Raw genomic sequence first — 19,991 nt, 5'->3', positions numbered from 1 at the left:
ATATCCATAAGCATCAGCATGTAGTCTAGGACCTTGTCATGGGCTCGAGACATCTGTTTTCTCCGAGCTTGCTCCGAAGGCTTCCGCTTCGTCTTTGTATCCGGATGCGCCCCGTGCTTCTTTCGCCACCTTTCTATCCGCATGCTCGTGTCGCGTATCCGCGTCTCGAGCTCCTCTATGGTAATATCCTCATCATCGATGGCATCATCATCATCGGTGTCTATAACATCAAAAATAGCAGGGGGATAGTTTGGTGGTTCCTCCATGAGATCTCTTGCACCTTCAGATGGACCAGCCTGGTCTTAAGAGGTGGTCGGGCCGCAAGCTACGTTCTGACATTCCAAAGGATATGAACTTGGCTGGAGTTTTTCAGAGTGCCCACCATTTTTTGATGCCTGCCCTTGCATCAAGACTATCCACAGAATTTACAAGAATCGGAAACCTAATGCTTCCTGCAGTACATAAAAGGAAACCTTTTTCACCATGTTTCCATAGAGAGTTGATATTTATAAATTCATTTGTAGAGGGCATACATCAAAAATAAAGAAACCAAAACATCGAGGGCAAGCATTGGCAAAATATTCTTTTCTATGACGTCGAAGATAGATTTTAAGCATAATGTAAACGATAATCATGCAATACTTGCATGCACAATAAAGTATGAACTTTTGATGATGCATATGTTTGTAACTGTTTTGATATAATTACATGCAGAAAAACTTTAATCTTCACTCCTGCCTAGAATTAGCAAGTAAATAATTTTCTAACCCTAAATGATCCGCATGGATGAGTTGCAAATAGCATGCCCTCGTTTAATGACCGATAGAGATGGAGCTTGACTCTTAAATTTTTTTGATCAGGTTTCTTTTTGTGGGGTTGGGAGAGATGGGCTAGCAATGCATGTGACTTGGTATCGATTAGAAATTTATGCTAGGTGCAACATGCACTATAGGATACTAGTGTGGTGAAAAAGGTAAAAAAGTAAAAGGAGACCTGCAACCTTTATTTTGCACCATTATAAATGCATAAATCTTTTCATGTATGCAAATGATTAAATCAGATGATCTTATTTTGACATGTTGTGGAACTTAAAAAGAAAAAAAAATCCACCACTATCAAAAAAAATTAAGCAATTCTCTGAGTCTCAAAAGATCATCTCTTTAATAACTAACGAATTAGGAGCTGCAAATCAATGACAGCATGCAGACCAGAGTGTATGAACTATAAAGTGATTTGTTCTCCACATCTAAAGATTCTAAACTAGCCTAAGAAGCATTACAAGTAATGTTAGACTAGCTAGCTTAGTCTGACAAGATTTCTCTTCTACTCTTTTTTTTTTTTTCCCTGAAACGAAACAAAGCGGAGTATCGCACCTTTATGCGGAAAAAGAAAAAAAATAGAAGAATCACAACTAAACATTCCACATATGGAAATGAGCATAAGAAAATCAATAAAAAACAGGATTCATTTACAAAACACAAAAACATAAAGAAAACAACAAGGATAAGAGAAGAGCTCCTTTTCTCAATTAAAATATAAAACTAAGGTTTCTACATGAACATATATTCACACTGAGAGTATGATGTTGATGTCAAAAGCAACCCTTACTTGAAAAATATATCAAAAGCAGCAAATGATGGCCAATCTAAATGGCGGAAAATTAAATTATATCCATGTTTGCTTCCAAGCAAGCAGATATTATATGAAACATGATTTTTTTCCCCCTCTTTTTTACATAAAGGGAGGACAAAGCCACCCAAGACACAATATGAATGAAGGATAGAAAATTAGAGAAAAAAAGAAACAAAAACTACTTTGGTGACGCAAAAACAAAAAAACAGGAGAATAAAGCATAAGATGTTCTAGAAAGGGAAAACACAAGATTAAATAAAACCAATTTTTAAAATAAATAATTTAAAGGCCTTTTCTGTCACTTACATAAATCCTGCACAGAAAGCATGCAAAGCACAAAGGTAGAGTATCCCAAGATGCCCACGGAAAGTGTCAGCTTAATACTATGAAATAGATTTTTTGGCACCAGCTTTGTTAGCTTTAACCACTGAAACTTTAATCAAGTGGAGGAAGCAAAAAAAACAAAAGTATTAGGTTTTGAGAGAGAATGAAATATAAGATTGGTACATACTAAAGTATGTCTTAAATATTTGAAGCGAGAATACATGCAAATGTTGCTCTAATCTGAGAAGACAGCAAAAAATGAAATAAAATGCTATAAAATCAATGGCGAAGAGGGGGAGAGGACATGCAGGTGCATCCTTCATCCCTTCTTATTAACTCATATATTAGGATCAGATATACTACTTAGGTTCCAATGCATTTATCCAAGCAAAACCCAATCTAGAAGGGAAATAGGCAACCAAAATAATTGATTATTTGCTTACAAAAATAGAATAGCAGAAAGGAAAAGAGTTTTGAAAAAAGAGAGCATGGGATAGTAGCAGCAAGCCACTAAAATAAGAGGTAGGGAGAGAGGGAGAGGGAGAGAGAACAAAAAAGAAAATGATTGAGACCTGAAAATGCCAGAAAACATATAAAATGGCCTATAAATACCCTTATCCGCGATCACAATATCATGCCTACCTTTTATTCATCATAACACTTCGAATACGGCCAGCGATCCAACAAAAGAATAAAAAAGGAAAACTTTTTATCCTCTGCGGTCATCATTTTAGATTATTTCTTTTCATCACCCTCGAGATATGAAACCCACACGATAGAAACATAGAAATAGACTCCAAAAACATGAAAAAAATGAATCATTTTTACAATAAAAAAGGGCAACAATAGTTCAAATACTATAATAGAATTTTAAGCACAACCATATGAAAGAAAAAGTGATGGATACTAGAAACAAACAGAAAACAATTAGAGAATGAAGCCCTATGTTGTGGAACTTTATAATCTAAAATCATGTAAAGTTGCAATTTTCACAAGAAAAGATATCAACCAATAATATCGAAAACCATAGCTAGCATAACCTCTTGAAAGCAAAGGTTACGGTATAAAACTTTTACAGACTACAAACAAGAGCAAACTCAAAAACAAAGCGGTGAAGGAAGCCATAGGAAAAAAAAAAAAGCACTTTCGATCTGTTGATAGGATTAAGAAAGAGAAGAGGTGAGGGTCGAACCTAGCTTGAAGCGATTTCTTATACCACTATATCACCTTCGCCAAGCATTGAAGGGTTAGGGTGCTCCTCATCTCTGTCTCTCTCTTTTTCTTATACGCTCTCCTCAAGCTTTCACTCTCCGCGTGGGAAGCGAGAGGCTTTGTTTGTTGAGATACCAGAGGCAAGGGGGTTTATATAGGGGGGCCGTGCGGGCTCTTTAACTGCAATTAAAATTAACCCAACATTCCAACTTGTGAAAGCTAGGGCACTGTGAAGATCGTGTTGGAGGGAAATCCAACCAGGATCTTGCCCGAAAGCCCCCCTCCCTACCCCCGGGAGGCCCAAGTACCATTTTACCCTCTGCCCTAATAATGCATGCATAGCTGAAGTCAAGTGAAACCATGCACTCAAATTTCACCAAAACTACCAAATAATATGTCCATATCAGATAGTTTCATTAGTTTAAGGTGTTTCTTCAAAAGAAAAAGTATTGATGTGGCGAATATTTTGGAAGAAGAACGTCCTCGTATGAATGGACGTGTGTCAACACATATTTCCAATATATAATCGAGATTCAAGAATACATAGTAACTTTTATTTTTTCTTACTACATTTGTTATTTAATAAGGTTAGAACATATTTTTTATTGCGAAGTACACGTGGTGATGATCGAACTAAAAGAAGTAGCGTATATTTCAGCTACACTGGCGATATTCGAGAATATGTAGTAACTTTATTATTGTACTATTTCTGATACTAAATAAGGTTGGATTACTTTTTTTATCACAAAAGAATGCTGGCAATGATGTAAAAAAAATATATATAGTTATTTACATGTTCTACCAAAATGATGTAAAAAGTTTTAGTTTGATATATATATCAATATATCATGCAACAACAGATTTATAATATCTAATGATGGACATCTCGCAGCGGAAGCGAGCCTGCAATGTAATAACTAGTCATATCTATGTTACACCAAGCTTAAAAAAAAAAAATCATATTTACTTATCTAGCTCAGTCTTAGAACATTATGAGGGTAAATTTGTCATTTTTGACGTGGTCAATATGTTCATTTTGTTTGAAGTCCAAGGGCATTCTTCTAACCTAAATAATAACTCTATATTAAAATAGAGATTTGCATAGGATCTACTCCTTGATGAAATAAATTTTATAGGATTCGCTATATATCGTAATCCTTGCCAATCACATTGATAACTAGTTGCTCTAAATGGACAGCAAATCGCTACATTATTCGCTTAACTATTATATCAGTCAAATATTTAAGGCTAGAGATGTGAATCCAAAGCCTCTTTAAGGGTACTTCTGATCTCAAATAATCTAATTATTAAGGAATCAATGTAGTTATCTATATTATTATCTTTTTTTTGGTAGGGATTGATATTTTTACCTTTTGAACAGCAAAAAAGGAAAAAATACTTTTTTTCCTAGTGGTGTTGCATTAAAAGAAAGTCTCGATGAATTGAAACCTAGACAAAAAAAAAACCATCTTCTTTTGTTCATACCGCAGAATACGGGTAAACAATTGGTTTCTTCCCTATTTTGCTATTCAGACAGTGGGCCATGAGAAAAGATTAATCTAGCAATTGTTTTCCATATAAACTAATAAATATATTTCTATTTTTTATCTTAAAATTTGGACCGCCGACTGGATGGACATGTCATTAATTAGAGATCCGAATCGTACATGACCACCTTGACACATCCCCAGCTATCCATTCCCAGGCAGTTAATCTGATCATTAGATTTGCTCAAATCCAGTACTAAATATTCCGTCTATAAATAGGAAACGACCCTTTTCATAAATGGTGACTATTTATTAATGGATGAGATATCAACAGCGAGATGCAAGAGGAAAGGAACCTCTGAGAGTCGAAGGATAAGGAAACAAAATATTTAGTGCGCATATTTTCTAGAACATCCCAGTTCACACCCTTTCTTTGTTGCTTTGGATATGGAAATCTATCAAGAATTTTTCTTATTATGAACTTTATGATTATTTTTAATTTTTTATTTTGTTGTTCTTTCAATTTTTGCAGTCTAAACCGTTCTCGTGATGGAGGCAGTGTTTTGAAACTTATCCGAGTTGGGCAGGTCAATCTCATCAGAGCCACGAGAAGAGTGAGCTGGTGATGATGATTGGATTATTCGCTAATGGGTGAATCGGGCAGGCCATAAATTGTCAAACTTATCTGCCGGAATACTGCAAAGGACTGGGCTAAAACTTGGTTGGTCCATGGACTTCTTAGACCATAAATTATACCTAATGAAGAAAAGATACACCTAGGCTATAAAATATATCTTATGATCTAGAAAATTAATTTCATATGCAATTTTATTTTATTTATTTATTTATTTATTTGATTGTTATGGTGAGAATGCCTTTAATAATTTCATAAGTGATTAAAAAATACACTCAATCAAAATACACTCTTAAATACACTCAGTCAAAATCTTTCTTGAATTTTTTTTTTACTGACCTATTTTGGAGCCGATAGAATTTCGACTTATTTAACCCCTAAGGGCTCATGCTAAATCGTAGATCCTAAAAAGTTATCCAAATTCAAAAAAGATCATTTTAATCAGACGTATGATCGAGTTATAACCTTCAAAAGTTTGGCTCGATTCGGCTTCTCGATATGGCAGATTTCACTCTTAAGTTCTATCCAACTCTACTTGTAGTAGCCAAAGTGGTCAACATCGAATTTAATGATCCTCCTGGATCAAGGCTCCTTTTGTTTAGAAAAATTAACTCCCACTAAATCAAAACTGAAGAGAGAGACACTTGCTTCCTTGCCTCTTCATGGCTCCTCTTGGATTTAGCTCCCTACAGCTGAATTGCTAGGCTTTGCTTGGAGATGGTTTCTAGCCTTTTATCTTTCTTGCTATATGGTAGATCCTCGTCTCGTGCTACAAGAGTTGTTGGTGGTTGTGGGTGTTGCAAAGTGAGATACAATTGTGGTGATTTGTGCAATCATCTCCTTTAGTTGTATGAGATGTTTTTTTTACTCATCATCCATCAAGGTAAAATTAGTAACCATACTTGTCTTTATCCTTTGATGTACTTCAAGCATGGATAGCCTTTTTTCTATCTACTTGTATTGCTCAAACAACTAGACCATAAAGTAAAGCTCCATAGATGTAGAGGATAAAGCTCTAATGCCAACTTGATCCAATTAGAGAAAATTAAGAAAGAATTCTCTCAATTTGCTCAACTCGAATCTCCTAAAATAAATTTAGAAAAAAATGGAACAATTGATAATAGTAGGGTTTACGCCCCCTTTTTTTTCATTGATTCAATTAATGATCCAAAACTAAGGCACATAGCCTCTATTTATAATAACTGAGGTCTGTCCTTGCACAATTCAAGTCGGATTTCTCTCCTAATTTGAATAGAACTAGTTTTCTAGAAATAAATATAACTAGTAAAAATAAACATAAAAATAATAAATTCCTACAAGTCGTATATCTCTACTTTTACATCATTTTTTTCTAGTACGCTGCTTGATTCTTCTCAGATTAGGAGACATGCTTGATTAAAATCTTTTTCAAAAAAAAAAAACTTTCGGTTTGATCAGCCTATTTTAGAATCTAAATGATAAAATTTCAACTCATTTTAACCTTTAGGAGGCTTGTGCTAAATTATAGATCTCAAAAAATTATCCAATTTCAAAAAAATATTATCTTAATCATGCATCATATGACCAAAGTTATAGCCTTCAAAAATTTGGTTTACGATTTGGCTTTTCGATATAGCATATCTCATTTCTGGACCTTGTCTAGCCTATTTCATAGTAGCCAAAGTAGTCCACATGAAGTTTGGTGATTGTTCTGGATCATACTCCCTCTTGATTATTTAGAGATTGATGAACCACAAGAAAAAAAAAAGAGAGAATGGATTAACGTCAAACATGGAATGTGAGAAGGATGTTTTGCATGATCATACTACAACTTTTCTTATAAATTGTTGACTTGTTTATTTAAGATATTGTGCTTGTAATATGGATATTGAAAAATGTTGATGTTGACTTATATTAATATTGTTATTAAGATTGTGGATATATGAACAATTTTGTTGTTGTTTTATATATAGATGAACAAAGTCAAACATTTATATTGCTATTAGAATCAAAAACTATCCAATTTGCTATTATGATATTCTCTACTGCTTGGCAATCACCAATAAAAAATAATTATATTATTTAGATTAAGATATAAAATAATTTATAAATTAAAAATAATTTATACTAAGGATTTTTGGTATAAAATACAATAAGAATATAATAATATTATATTACATTATTATCATTTTATTGGATTATAGTATTATTATAATATATTAATTTATAATAAATATAAAATTTATTATTTTATTATATTATTTAGACTAAAATATCAAAATAAATAATTTATAAGTTAAGAATTTTTGATAATACAAAAGTTAAACAATTGAAGGTATTATGTGATGTTCACTATTATCATTTCTGATAGAAAAAGTATTTTCTTAATTTGGTTGTTATACAGATATTAAAGTTTTACGATACTTAAAAAATATACCTACCAAACAATAAATAATTTTTTATTAAAAGCTATACTAAAGAAAGCTCTATTACCGAAAACTTTACTACCTATAGCAATACCAAATGGGGCCTTAATTCATTTTATTTTTTATTTATTCCTGGCACTTATCTGTCCAACCAAATACCAAAAAACCTCTGCTAGATTTTCTCCTATCTCTCTATGGTGCAAGGAATAAGCCTTCAAAAATTTATTCCATCTACCAAATGCTATGTGAGTGCTGTTTGAAATGTTTATAGAGAACTTCAAATTTAATGCAAGTATTGTACTATTATTATTATTATTGAATTTGTAACAAACTTGAAGTTATTTATTTATTTATTTGAGATTTTGAGGGGGAAATCCCTACCTTTTCTACTCTATGCCTACTTCGCCTTGGCGAGTTGACTCCAACCGCAATCGAACCACATTTTCTTGTCCTAGCGGCAAGCAATTATACCCTCCAAGTGGTATAGATTAGTTTTCTTGATTTTGAATGCTAAAAAGTATGGCACATTTTCCATGGCCTATTAGCATGGTGCTCTCCAAACTACTATACTTGGGTCTACCATCGTGTGCTCTAAAACTCTATATTTTGAAATTACGTAGAAAACTCTTTGTCAAACTATTGTGCTATAATCAAAATTTTTTTATGGTTTTTAAAATCTAATTTATCCTAATGGCAGCTGATATCCTATAGATTAACAAAAGAAAGGCAGATCTACAATTGTAGCATCTAAAAACTTATTATTTTTATTAGAACTTTTAGAAGAGAGTACATCTCTCGCTCTCTGTGAAAAACTTGGAGAGTTCATTTCCTAACTCTACCTTGTACTTATCCTACCCCAACCTAGGCTGAAGCCCAGCCTCGAGGTAGACTACGCCACCACTTCTAAACTTGGGGATTTATAAATACGGGATTTTACAAGTATGGTTCACCTAAAATAGGGCTCCTTCTAGAAACTTCTAGAATGGATGGATATGAAAAGTTCTAATTTGTCACTAATTTGTGATCGAAGAGGATCACCAAACTCAATGTGCACCACTTTAGCTACTATATATGGATAGGACTGGATAGAGACCATGAGTGAGATCAGCCACATCAGAAAACCAAATTATATGCTAAACTTCTAGGAGACATAACTTAACTATATGATACTTAATTGAGATGATTTAAAAAAAGATTGAATAATTTTTCGAGTGCTACGATGTGACGCCCTCCTTAAAGGGTGCAATGTGCCTAGGGATCAGACCCATCATTGTATCGACTCCGAAATGAGCCAATCAAACTAAAAATTTCTTTTTCTAGAAAGATTTTAACTGGATGTATCTTCCAATTCAAAAATAATCAGACAGGGTGACCGAAAGTAAAGCCAATATAAAAGCCAAGATCCCCTTTTGTAAAATTTTAGTTTTTTCATGTTTATTTTCACTAATTATGTTTATTTTAGGAAAGTGCTATCCTGTTTGAATTGTAAGAGGAAACTAACTTGAATTGTGATGGATGGATCTTATTAGTATAAATAGATACTATGTATCTCGGTTTATTAATTCATAAACGAAAAAAAAGAGGACCTTGATCCTATTTTTACCAAATTTTCTACTTTTTTTCGAAATATTTTTAAGATATTCGAGTTAAGCATGTTGAAGGAATTCTTTCTTCTTCTTGATCAGATCAATTTGTATTTAAATTTGCATTTTATTTCTACAAAGTAGAGATAGAAAAATTCAATGTATGAGCAATTAAGGTCATTAATAGTAATAATTTCTATAACAGGTGGATAATGGTGAATTTATTGCTATTAATTTATTTTTAATTCAATAATAGTTGATAATTTTCCTTCAGGTTGGCTGGATACATGAATGTGCAACTATTTATACATGTCCATCCTATACCAACTATCCCACTCCAAATAACCAACAAGATTGAACATCGACCATCTTTGCTATTGCTTTGGTTCTATGTTGTAGTGAGATCTTCCTTGATGCAAACAATTGAAGGTCATCTAAGGTGAGGCTCCTAGATTTCTACGAAGAATATTGATGAAGAAGTGAAGCAAAGGTTTTGGTGAAGATTTTTGTTCCAATCTTCCTTTATGGCAATGAAGGCATGCCTATATTAGAGGTTCTTTCTTACTTCCTTCTCAAATATTATGTACATATACGTTCACATACTTCCCTTCAACTATGTTTACTTGGTTGCACAATCTTTACCTGTCAATTAGGCCCTAGCTTGTGGTCCAGAGTTAACTACATTCACAAAGACTTGGTTTAGATTTGCATGTGTTAGTAGGATGAAATAGTAATTTTTTTGATTTCTTCTTTGCAGTTGGATGGGTTTTGGACCTAATGGAGATGCGGAGTAGTTCCTTAATTAAATCCTTCGGGTCATGGCCAATCCAAATGCAGTGAACTCAAGGATATTTGGTAAGACACTAGAAAATTACTCATTTCAATATTCTCGGTATAGATGCATGGATTACAAAAGGCCTTAAACTCTTGAAGTACATGAACAAGAAGGAAACTTGGAAGAAACAATCCTAAAAACCAAAATTTGTTGGCCAGGAATAACTACTGTCTTGCATCAGCATCCCCTCCTCAACTCTGCCAGAGAAAGCACTGGTGTCCTCCATCGTGGAGAAGTTGGCAATAGTAGCATAGTCTAGGTTAAGAATTGCACCATTAGGCTGTTTCCCAAATCTAGGTGCAAATGCAATATTTTCATTTGGGTACATCTCGGTTTGATTGAGGTTGTTAGCTTGAGTCATCTGGTTGTTCGTTCCAATACCTTGTCCAAGGTTGCTGCTTCTCTGCATCCCAGTTAGCTGTTGAAGAGGACTTGAATCCATGCTAGGAGTCTGCTGAAACATATACGTATTTCCAGCGACTGTCAGGTGGTAAATACCAGGACTGCTTGTAAATATTGGCTGAGCAACGTTCATGTTGTTGTTCACAGTTGCTGGACCTTGTTGAACCACTAAGTTGTTGCCCTGATTAATATCATTATTAGAAAACCTCGTCATACCACCTATTAAAGTTTGCCCATCATCTGAATTACCGGGACCAGAGACGTTCACAGAACCAGAATTTGAGCCAAGAGGACTTAACCCAGTAACTTCAGGATTTTGAGCTAGCCCAGTAACCTGAGGATTCTGAGCTAGCCCGGTAACCTGAGGATTCTGAGCTAGCCCAGTAACTTGAGGATTTTGAGCCACGACATTGCAATTTGGCCAAGTATTTTGTTGAGCATTCCTCCAATCATGATTCAGGAACTGTGGCTGATCTGATCTAGTACTGTGCTGAGCAAACTCCATCCATTGGTTGTTCTCCAAAGGAGCTGAAACTGGGATGCCCTCCATCTCACCAGAAGCATTCAAACCAAAGATATTCTCACCAACCATGCCGAAACTCACTATGTCATCATGAGAGCCTCCATCACATGCTTCAACCTCATACCGACTAGCTCTGCTGCTGGAGCCAACGTCGTCGTCATCATCAGGAATAGCTGAAGATTGCATAGGCTGGTAAAGCCTACTTACCTGGCAAAGCACAGAGGAGAAAAGCTGGCTTTCTTTCATGCTCATCCGATCTTGAAGGGATTTCGATTTGCTTACAAGCTCATGAATCTTCTGGGTGTCGGGAAGTAAGTGCATGATCATGGCCATGAGGACGTTAATCTTGCAACCTTTCTTCAAGTCGTGCGGCTTCTTATAGGGAGGAGGTAATTGATCCACTGGGAAGCCCAACTTGGGCCACCATTCTTCCATCATACTAGGCCACCATGGTGGCGGAACACCCTTCTCTATCGGGAATCTTCGCTGCGGAGGGTCGCAATGCGGCGTAAGAGCCGAAATGACTGAGCTCAATATAGTATCTGTTAGCTGCTTCAATGCACCAGGGATGGAAGTCTCAGAGTTATTGTTGCTACTTGATACGAGGATTGGGTTCCTCTTCTTGAACCTTTCGATAGCTCTAGGGGCATTCACCTGGAACTTCACCTTCTCCTTCCACCATTCTCGAAGGTTGTCAGAGGAAGCAACTATCGACTTGCCATGGTTTGTTATAATGCCAAAGGAGTATCCTTGTGCAAGGTCTTCCTGCACAAGTTTTACCATGGAAGCCAAAATCTTATTGTGCAGTTTCGTCGCCTTCCTCCTCCGTGCTAGTTCTTGCAGCTCGCGTTGCTTTTTTCGATTTGCTTGCTGCCTCGTTTTCTCCTTCAAGAGCTGCAGTGAAGCTTTGTCACTTTGGATCCTCTCTTGAAGCATATTCATCTCCACTTCGTCGTTGATCGCACCATCTTCAAGCAAGGCATCAGGGGAAGCGGCAGAAGTGGAGGGCATTGTGTAGCTTTCCATTATTTGCTCGCCTGACATCTTAACCAAAACAGTGTATAATGAGAAGCAAGTAAAAAATGATTTGAATACCTCCTACATTGCATAGAAGATGTTTACAGAATCAAGTTGTAATACTGAAACAACAATGGAAAAAAGTTTGTTAAATTTTTATTTTATGTGCATAGTAAAGAAGATTTTTCTCTCGTGATTTACTTCAATAAGGAGCAAAAATTTATTTTTGAAATTAAAAAGAAAAAAAACTTAAAATAAATGGAAACATAAAGAAAAGAGATAATGATATATACAAAAAAGTAAATGAAGAGATTTACTATATATGCATGCATGTATTGAAATAAATAGAGATAAAGAAATAATCTTGATAAGCTTGAAAGCTATTAATGCAACATCATGAGATAAATGCAATATAAATGCTCGATCAAAGCATTAAGGTCAATTTATTTTCTACAATAGAATATAATGACAAATCTTTCTCTTAATTTCTCCCTATTATTAGGAAGCAAAGAAAAATTGTGATACCCCCCAAATTTATAATCTATATAGAACGATGTAGGAGGATTAACATAAATGTGGATACACACGTGTTTCTGTGTGCGTGTTAAAAGTAAATATATGTTTTGATATATTATAAATTATATAAAGAAGAAAAACATATATGTTAAAATGATTTTGCTAAAACAATTTGGTATAGTTTAGTAGCAAAAGTGATGGCCCTGTACTTTTTTATTCAAAGATATAAATTAAATTAAATCAGTTTCGCTGAACAACTTTAAGGGCCAAAATTTCCTAAATACTAGTTTTTTCTATTAACAAGTGGTGGTGTCGCTTGGGCTGGGGAACCAATACCTTGTGCAATCCAACCCAAAGATTGGGTTGAGTTGGTGCCTAAATTGGTGCAATTAGGTTGGAGTAACCAATTTTCAATCTAGATCATTTTTTTTCTTTTTCTTTTAATTTTTCTCAAGCTTAGGCGACTAACTAAACCTAAAACCAAACTAAATTTCCATAGGATTACCTACCTGATCTTGCCCAGTCCTTACCCTTACTTTCACAAATACGGTTCCCAGACTTCCCCTAACTGAATCCTACATGTGTTGTAGTTCAAAGCATATGATTCTATTCTAACATATGACATGAAGCTAGAATAAAAAATATGAATCTAAAAGTAGAACGATAATATACCCAAAAAATTTAATAAGTATATAAATAATTTTGGGGTTTAGAATTCCATCAACTTGGAAGCCATGACTCAATTTTCTATCGAGCAAACGTTATTGGAATGAGTCAAATCCATTGTAGGAGATGACCTCCAATAGAATAGAGCCACATATCCTATGGTGGATGTGACTCCTAAATCCGCAAAGCATTTTTCTTTTTCTCACTTGGTCTGGTGTACTAGTCATGTTCATGCAAGATTCTAACTATTTAAAAAAGTGTTTGGATACCCAAAGAGATCATCCTTTGGATTAGACTAAATAAAAAAGATGATGGAAGAGTGTATACTCTGAGAAGAGAAGAGTTTGCTGTTAGATAGGATCGAAAACGTTTTCTTCATCATAGAGAAAACTGCAGAATAGATGATCGATCCTTGATTGAGAGGATCTCCAATATTAAGGATCCGCGGGCTGCCTCGATTGAGAGGCTTCTTTTTTTTTTTCTCTCTCTCTCTCTCTATTCATGAACGCTTCCCAGACGATTGCTCTTGATTGGGTTCTATCGATTGGATAGCTTGTCGGGGCATCCATACAAAGCCTGTAAGGGAACACTGAACTCTACTTCACGGTTATAAATTAGGCAAACCCAAATTAGTCTAGTCTAACTGATAGCAGCTAATTAAGTTTGAGTCTGGGTCCAGATCTGAGCCCGAGTACGGACTTGTAGCCCTCGAGCTTGCACTCGATTTCAACTTTATGGCCTATTTGGGTAATCTAACAGGATTAGCTACATTTCCTGCTAATTCATGGACTGGAAAGCCTATTTGGGCATGACCCATATCAACCCATACTCGCCCAGTCCAAATCCTGTGGGAGAAATAAAAAGACCTCCATGGATGTTTTTTTTACCCCAGACCAATATGCCTACAAGCTGGGACCTAGGCTGAGACATGGATGAGCAGATTGCGAGTTTGGTAGGCTAACAAAACCAATTCGTCAAGCCCTTAATTGAATGTTAAAGGCTGGGCTGGAGTCTTGGTCCATCATATAACTTTCAGGCTTGGATTGTAGCTAGTCTGGATGCAGGTAAACCCGACCCAATCTTAGGTATCAAAAATAATATCAATACACTGCTACAAAATCATTTTAAACATGTAATTAGGAGGGGAAAAAGCTAGAGATGATCACCTGCAGATCCCCACTCAATTCACTGGTCTAACATGAAAGCTGGTGATTGGCCAAGCAATAAGCAAGTCCAAAAGGCACCATAACCCGCCTGTTTATCGCATCAATTCTTACTGCTATATCATCCTAGTGAAATGAGCATTGTTTTGATTGGTAATCAATAGGTGTGCTCTATAACTGAATACTCGTTATCCATGCTAGTCTAAAGAAAAGGCTTTGTACATAGTTGAACAAGATCATGCCATGCAATTTCTTTTTTTCTTTTTTTTCATTTCCAGATTCTAATTTTTCTCTCTTTTACCAATGTGTGAAGCCACATACATAAAAACTATTTACCTGCATGAGGAAAGGACTGTTTCTTTTGGAAGAACAACCATCCATTTTCCTTCCATGTACGTCAGACCAGCCAAACATTAGTTCAGATTAATGGCTATCTTTGATCTATGAATCTGGATATATGACTTACCGAACCGGACCTACAATCCAAACTTGGCCTTAATCCGAATGGTTTCTTATTGGATTTAGGCTAGATCTGCAAGATCTAAACAGGAAGGAAACTATGAATTTCCATTCTACATATGATAAAGGTGGCAAGGAAGGAGCAAAAAGGATGTCACATTGGGGAAGTAGAAAAGGAATACTAAGGGGATCATATCTTTTTTTTTTGGATATGCTGGCCATGTATAACTGATCTGTAATGTAGAGAGCAAACGATATAAATAAACAAAAGAAATAATTGTGAAAATGGAGAATTGCTCAAGAGCTTATACTATCCTCTATGAGGGCCTCCAGATCCTTCCCATATAGCTTCATAACTCCAACGATTTTAAAATAAAGAACTATAGGTAGACATATATTCACACACATGTATATATATAATTCGTATGTATGTATGTTTATTGTGGGTATATATCTACATATGCATGAATAAAATTATGATGAAGGGGATTATTCCAAGGAAAAGAGCAAGATATAGTACCAAAGCTCAGTGAATTATTCTCTCTATGCTACATGAAAAGAATTCAAAGAAGAGATTGCAAATCCTGAAAAAAATGCATGAAAAAGTAAAACAAGTGGGAGACCAAGCCCTTCTCCATTAGTGCGTACCGTCAAACTTCATATACCAATTAACCAACCAAGATAATTAATTAAATAAAAATAATAAATATAGAAATGGATGCTAAAACTATGTCAAAAATAAAATGTTGTCAAAAAAAGAAGGCGATAATAGTATCGGTAATTCAATACAAGAAAGATACATAGAATACAAAGCAGTTTATCAATCCACAATAAAACATAAAAAGAAAATTAAAGGATAAAATTAGCAGCACTTCTTTAAAAGAGAAATCGAAGATAAACCTACGATCCTTATGGCAGCTTTGCCAAGTAGTTAACCAGTATAGGAAATTAAGGACGAGAGGAATAGAGGCCAAGTTGGGCCAAAAGAGAACAGGGAGAGCGAAGCAAAGAAAGTGGATTATGATTCTCTATCTTTGTGTTTTTCTCTTTCTTTCTCTATTAGGCTTGGAAGGAAGTAGGTTATAATCCTCTTTCTCTCTTTCACTTCCTCTCTCTATTAGCTTTGGAAGGGAGAGGCTTTGTGTAGAGAAATGGTGGGGTGGGGGGTTTTATATAAGTAGCGAGTTGTTAAATTTAGTAAGGTAAGGGGCCTGCAATATCTCAATCAGCAGCAAATCCACATACTAGGGGCTTGTCTGGAATATGGGGAGCCATAGTTCCCATTATACCCTTTGCCCTAGCTATCCAACGAGAGCAAGCTCTTGTAATATAGATCATTTTTTTCTCTTTTTTCCCTCAAAAATGTGACAAGGTTTCCTCCAATTGGTAGCATGTGAATTTGACAAACCTGAATAAATAATTAATATAATTTATTAATTATTTTTGTTATGTCAAAACTCATGTTCTTTAATTGTGCTTGTTGTGATTATGTTAGTTATTGAGAAAATGCTAGAAAAAAATATATTTATCAAAATAGTTCTAGTATAAGTATATTTATCGGGAGAAGTAATTGATGTTGCAATATTTGAGGGAAAGAGTTTGCAATATTGGAGTGTGTTTCAGCCCAGCAAATGTCCTATAGTGTGAGCTAAAGAATATGGTGTAGCATTTTCTCCGACTCTTATGGGCTAGGGTTTGTCATTTTCTAATCGGAACATGTTGAACTTAATAAAAACTAGATAGTGAGAGTTCAAAGATACATTAGAGCATTATCTCCGACTATTGTGGAATAAGCAATAACTAAAGCATGTTTCAGTTTAATAAATTTCACATAGTAGGACATCAGAAGACATGTTATAGAAGTTCTCTATCTATGCGTGCGAGATTCTACAATACACTTGCAATGATTTCTACTTTAACAATTTTGGGTAAGTGGTCAAGTTCATTTTTTGATGACCAGATAGAAGTGATGGCTGACAAACAAAGTATAAAATTTACTTTACACATTGTCTCCTATTTGGTTTTCAAAATCTCTGTTATTTTCAACGCATGGCAAGCTATGAAAATAATTGTTTGACATGTGCCCTATTTTAAGACCAAGCAAATATTAGGCCTTACTTCTACACTACAAATTAAAACGAGATGTTAAAAGAAAACTGGATACATTCCATTTTGGAAACTAACCTTCGATTTTGTCTTAAAAAGATACCAAAATTAGACTATGTAGTATAATTCAATCTATGCCATATAGGACCAAGTTGGACAAATCCTAACCATTCATTATTCTAGCAACATATCTTATCATAGATTTAGTAAAATAACTTCAACATTATCCTATCAGAGAGTGATCATTTATCATAGCAACCAGAGAATCTTGAGTCCGTCTAAAATTCTGATTTCCTCAAAATATATACTATATAAATGGATTCTATCTAGATTTGCTTATTGATGTAGCATTTAACCCACAGATATCCAAAGAGATATAGTTACTATACAATATGCATTTTCATAAATGGTGATTATTTACTTCGACCATATCAGTGATCCTTTTTCTGAGTCTAGAAGCCCACAGAAGGATAGGAAGTCCAACATATTTAAATTTGGAAACTAAATTTCTTGTCCTTTTTTTAATTGCTATTTTGTACCCAATCCTTTGACCATGAGTATTTAATTTTCACTCCTGTACAAGCTTATATGAAATTCATACATACTTATTTTATATTATACATATTGCTCTAACTGCACACACTTATATTTGTGTATAGAGAATGGGTATAAATGTGCGCATGGCTAGGGACTAAAAATTAAAGAGCCTAAAAAGTATGGATGGAAATTAAACTTTCAATCAAAACATTAAATGGTGGTCAGTCAAGGGACCGAGTGTCGATTACCTCTTAAAAGGTCAGCTTATATCAATCCTAATTTTATCTCTTCCCCCATCCATCCCTCTCCCCTGCTATGCTGCTCTCTTTCTTTGTGTCCCCCCCCCCTCCTCTCTTTTCTTTCTTGCACCCTATTCTCTTTCTCTCATCCACTCCCTCTCTCTATCTCTCTTAATATGGCCTCAGCCCAGACTCTTAGCCACAAGAGTCCATGTCTCTACAACTCTATCCCTCTTTTTCTCTCTATGGTTTTCCCTTCCCTCACTCTTTGTTTTGGCCTCGGCTTTCCTCCCATATCTCTCCACGGTCTCTTGTGACTGCATCCCCTTCTCTATCTTCTAAGCTCACTTTACCTCCTGAATCTCCTTGGGTTCTCAAAGTTTTTCACCTCTCCTACCTCTTAATTTGTGTGTGCTTATGAGCCCGATCTTTCTGAAAAAAGGAACTACAATAAATCTTGAGCATTTCAAGCAATAGTTAACAATTCCTTATTTTGAGATTTTGATTAGATGATTAAAATGCCAAAAATCAAAGAAATCTTTTTATAATGGACAATAATATTTTTCTTAATTATAACCATATAATCCTAATGGACCTAACTTATCATTGAGGTAACATTATTATGTTATTATGACACTATCATGAGAAGAGTTAATGCTTGCAAATTGATGTAAAACTTGTCATGGATCGGAAAAATGAAACTATCAAGGTCTTTTATAAGTTGCTTCACATATTTTCCAACAAAAAAATATATTATGAGAAGCAGAATAATAATTTTTCTATCTATGACATATTGCATGTCATATGGTTTGCATTTTATTGAAGCAACTTTTACCTTAAAAAAATAGAACATATATAACCTTTCACATGTTTATCAAGTTTCTTTACAAGGTATATATTCTGATGATAATGATGACTAGCCCAAATTTTTTTGTTAGAAATCCTAAGATATGTTGAAATCTTTAAAATAAAGCAAGACCTTCTTATTCTTATAAAACCAGCATGTACCCTATGTTTAGCATTGGGAGGGGGGGTGTTGTTTATTTTGCAACATACTAATTAAACTAATAGGACATATAATAATGAATTAGATAGTAGGATATATATCCATGTTCTAGTAGTAAGAAAAATTTAGATCTATGCAAGAGCAAAGTAATTTTAACAATGTATCGGTAGAAGAATTTGGTAGTTAAGCACACACTGAAGCAATTGTGCTATAATAGGTCAACAATTTATTTTACTAGACAAATTGCCAAGAACATCTAAAAAACCTCATAATGCAACTTACCAGAGCTTCATGAAAGTTTTTTATTAGTTAGAAATCTAAAGATTTTAAAATTAATGTAAAAAGCCTTGTCTTCTGTCTAAAAATTTATTGAACCATGTTACCTTTCTAGTTGGGTTCAACAAGAAATATATGTATGCTCCAAAGCCATCATAATGATTCAAGTACTACAACAATGTTGTTGACAATTTAAACGACATTAAAGGCTAAACTTTGCCGGGGGAAAAATGAAGGATATCTTGCAGTAGAGAAACATAGTGCATCACTTTGTTTGGTCCTCAAGGCCACATTTTTTTTCTCAAGTATTCCCAACACGCATAAACTGAAAAAAAAAAAAAAAAAAGGTACAATGATATAGCGAGAAAAATAAATGCAAAAAAAGCTTCAAAGTGCTATTTTTCTAAGCACAGAAGAACTTGTGCATATATGCATTATAGGAAAATTGACATACAAAAATTAGAATAAGAAAATTGATATTTAGTGATGGCCTGCCAACATACATACATAAATATATATTAACATGCATACACACATAAATACATACATAACATGTACATGCATACACACATACACACATACAGACATACACATATACACACAGGCACACATACACATATACATGCATACATACATACATCGACACATGCATCCATACATACACGCACGCACATATATCATATATTTCACATTTAAAAAAGACTCACAAATTGTAGTGATCATTATTCTAACATGGTGAAATTAGAAACAACTTGAGCTTGCATTTTCTTTTTAATTTAATACTTGCTTGTGTACTTTTCAAGATGATGACTGTTTAACCTTAAAAAAGATAAAAGTAAACGAGCTATGTATTAAAGTTTTGGCATTTCAACTTGTTTAATTTGTAACTAAATGAGCTGACTCTCATGTTAGTTCAGGCTTGCCATTTAAACATCTAATTCCATTAATTTGTAGTCCTATAATAAAATT

The 19,991-nt window shown here is 34.5% G+C and overlaps 1 protein-coding gene across 1 annotated transcript; it reads right to left on the bottom strand.

Annotated features, from left to right (window-relative positions):
• Positions 1 to 10,245: 10,245 nt before the first annotated feature.
• LOC103709119 (protein ETHYLENE INSENSITIVE 3-like) lies at positions 10,246 to 12,081 on the bottom strand. The gene has a single exon (XM_008794323.3). The coding sequence runs from the start codon at positions 12,079 to 12,081 to the stop codon at positions 10,246 to 10,248; it is 1,836 nt and encodes a 611-aa protein (XP_008792545.3).
• Positions 12,082 to 19,991: the final 7,910 nt, after the last annotated feature.

The sequence above is a fragment of the Phoenix dactylifera genome, chromosome 8, assembly GCF_051530095.1.
Source record: "Phoenix dactylifera cultivar Ajwa chromosome 8, Ajwa_hap1_PhDact_Kaust_v1.1, whole genome shotgun sequence".
Lineage (NCBI taxonomy): Eukaryota > Viridiplantae > Streptophyta > Magnoliopsida > Arecales > Arecaceae > Phoenix > Phoenix dactylifera.
Note: the sequence above shows the minus strand (reverse complement) of the source record. Positions and strands in the feature narration are given on the sequence as shown.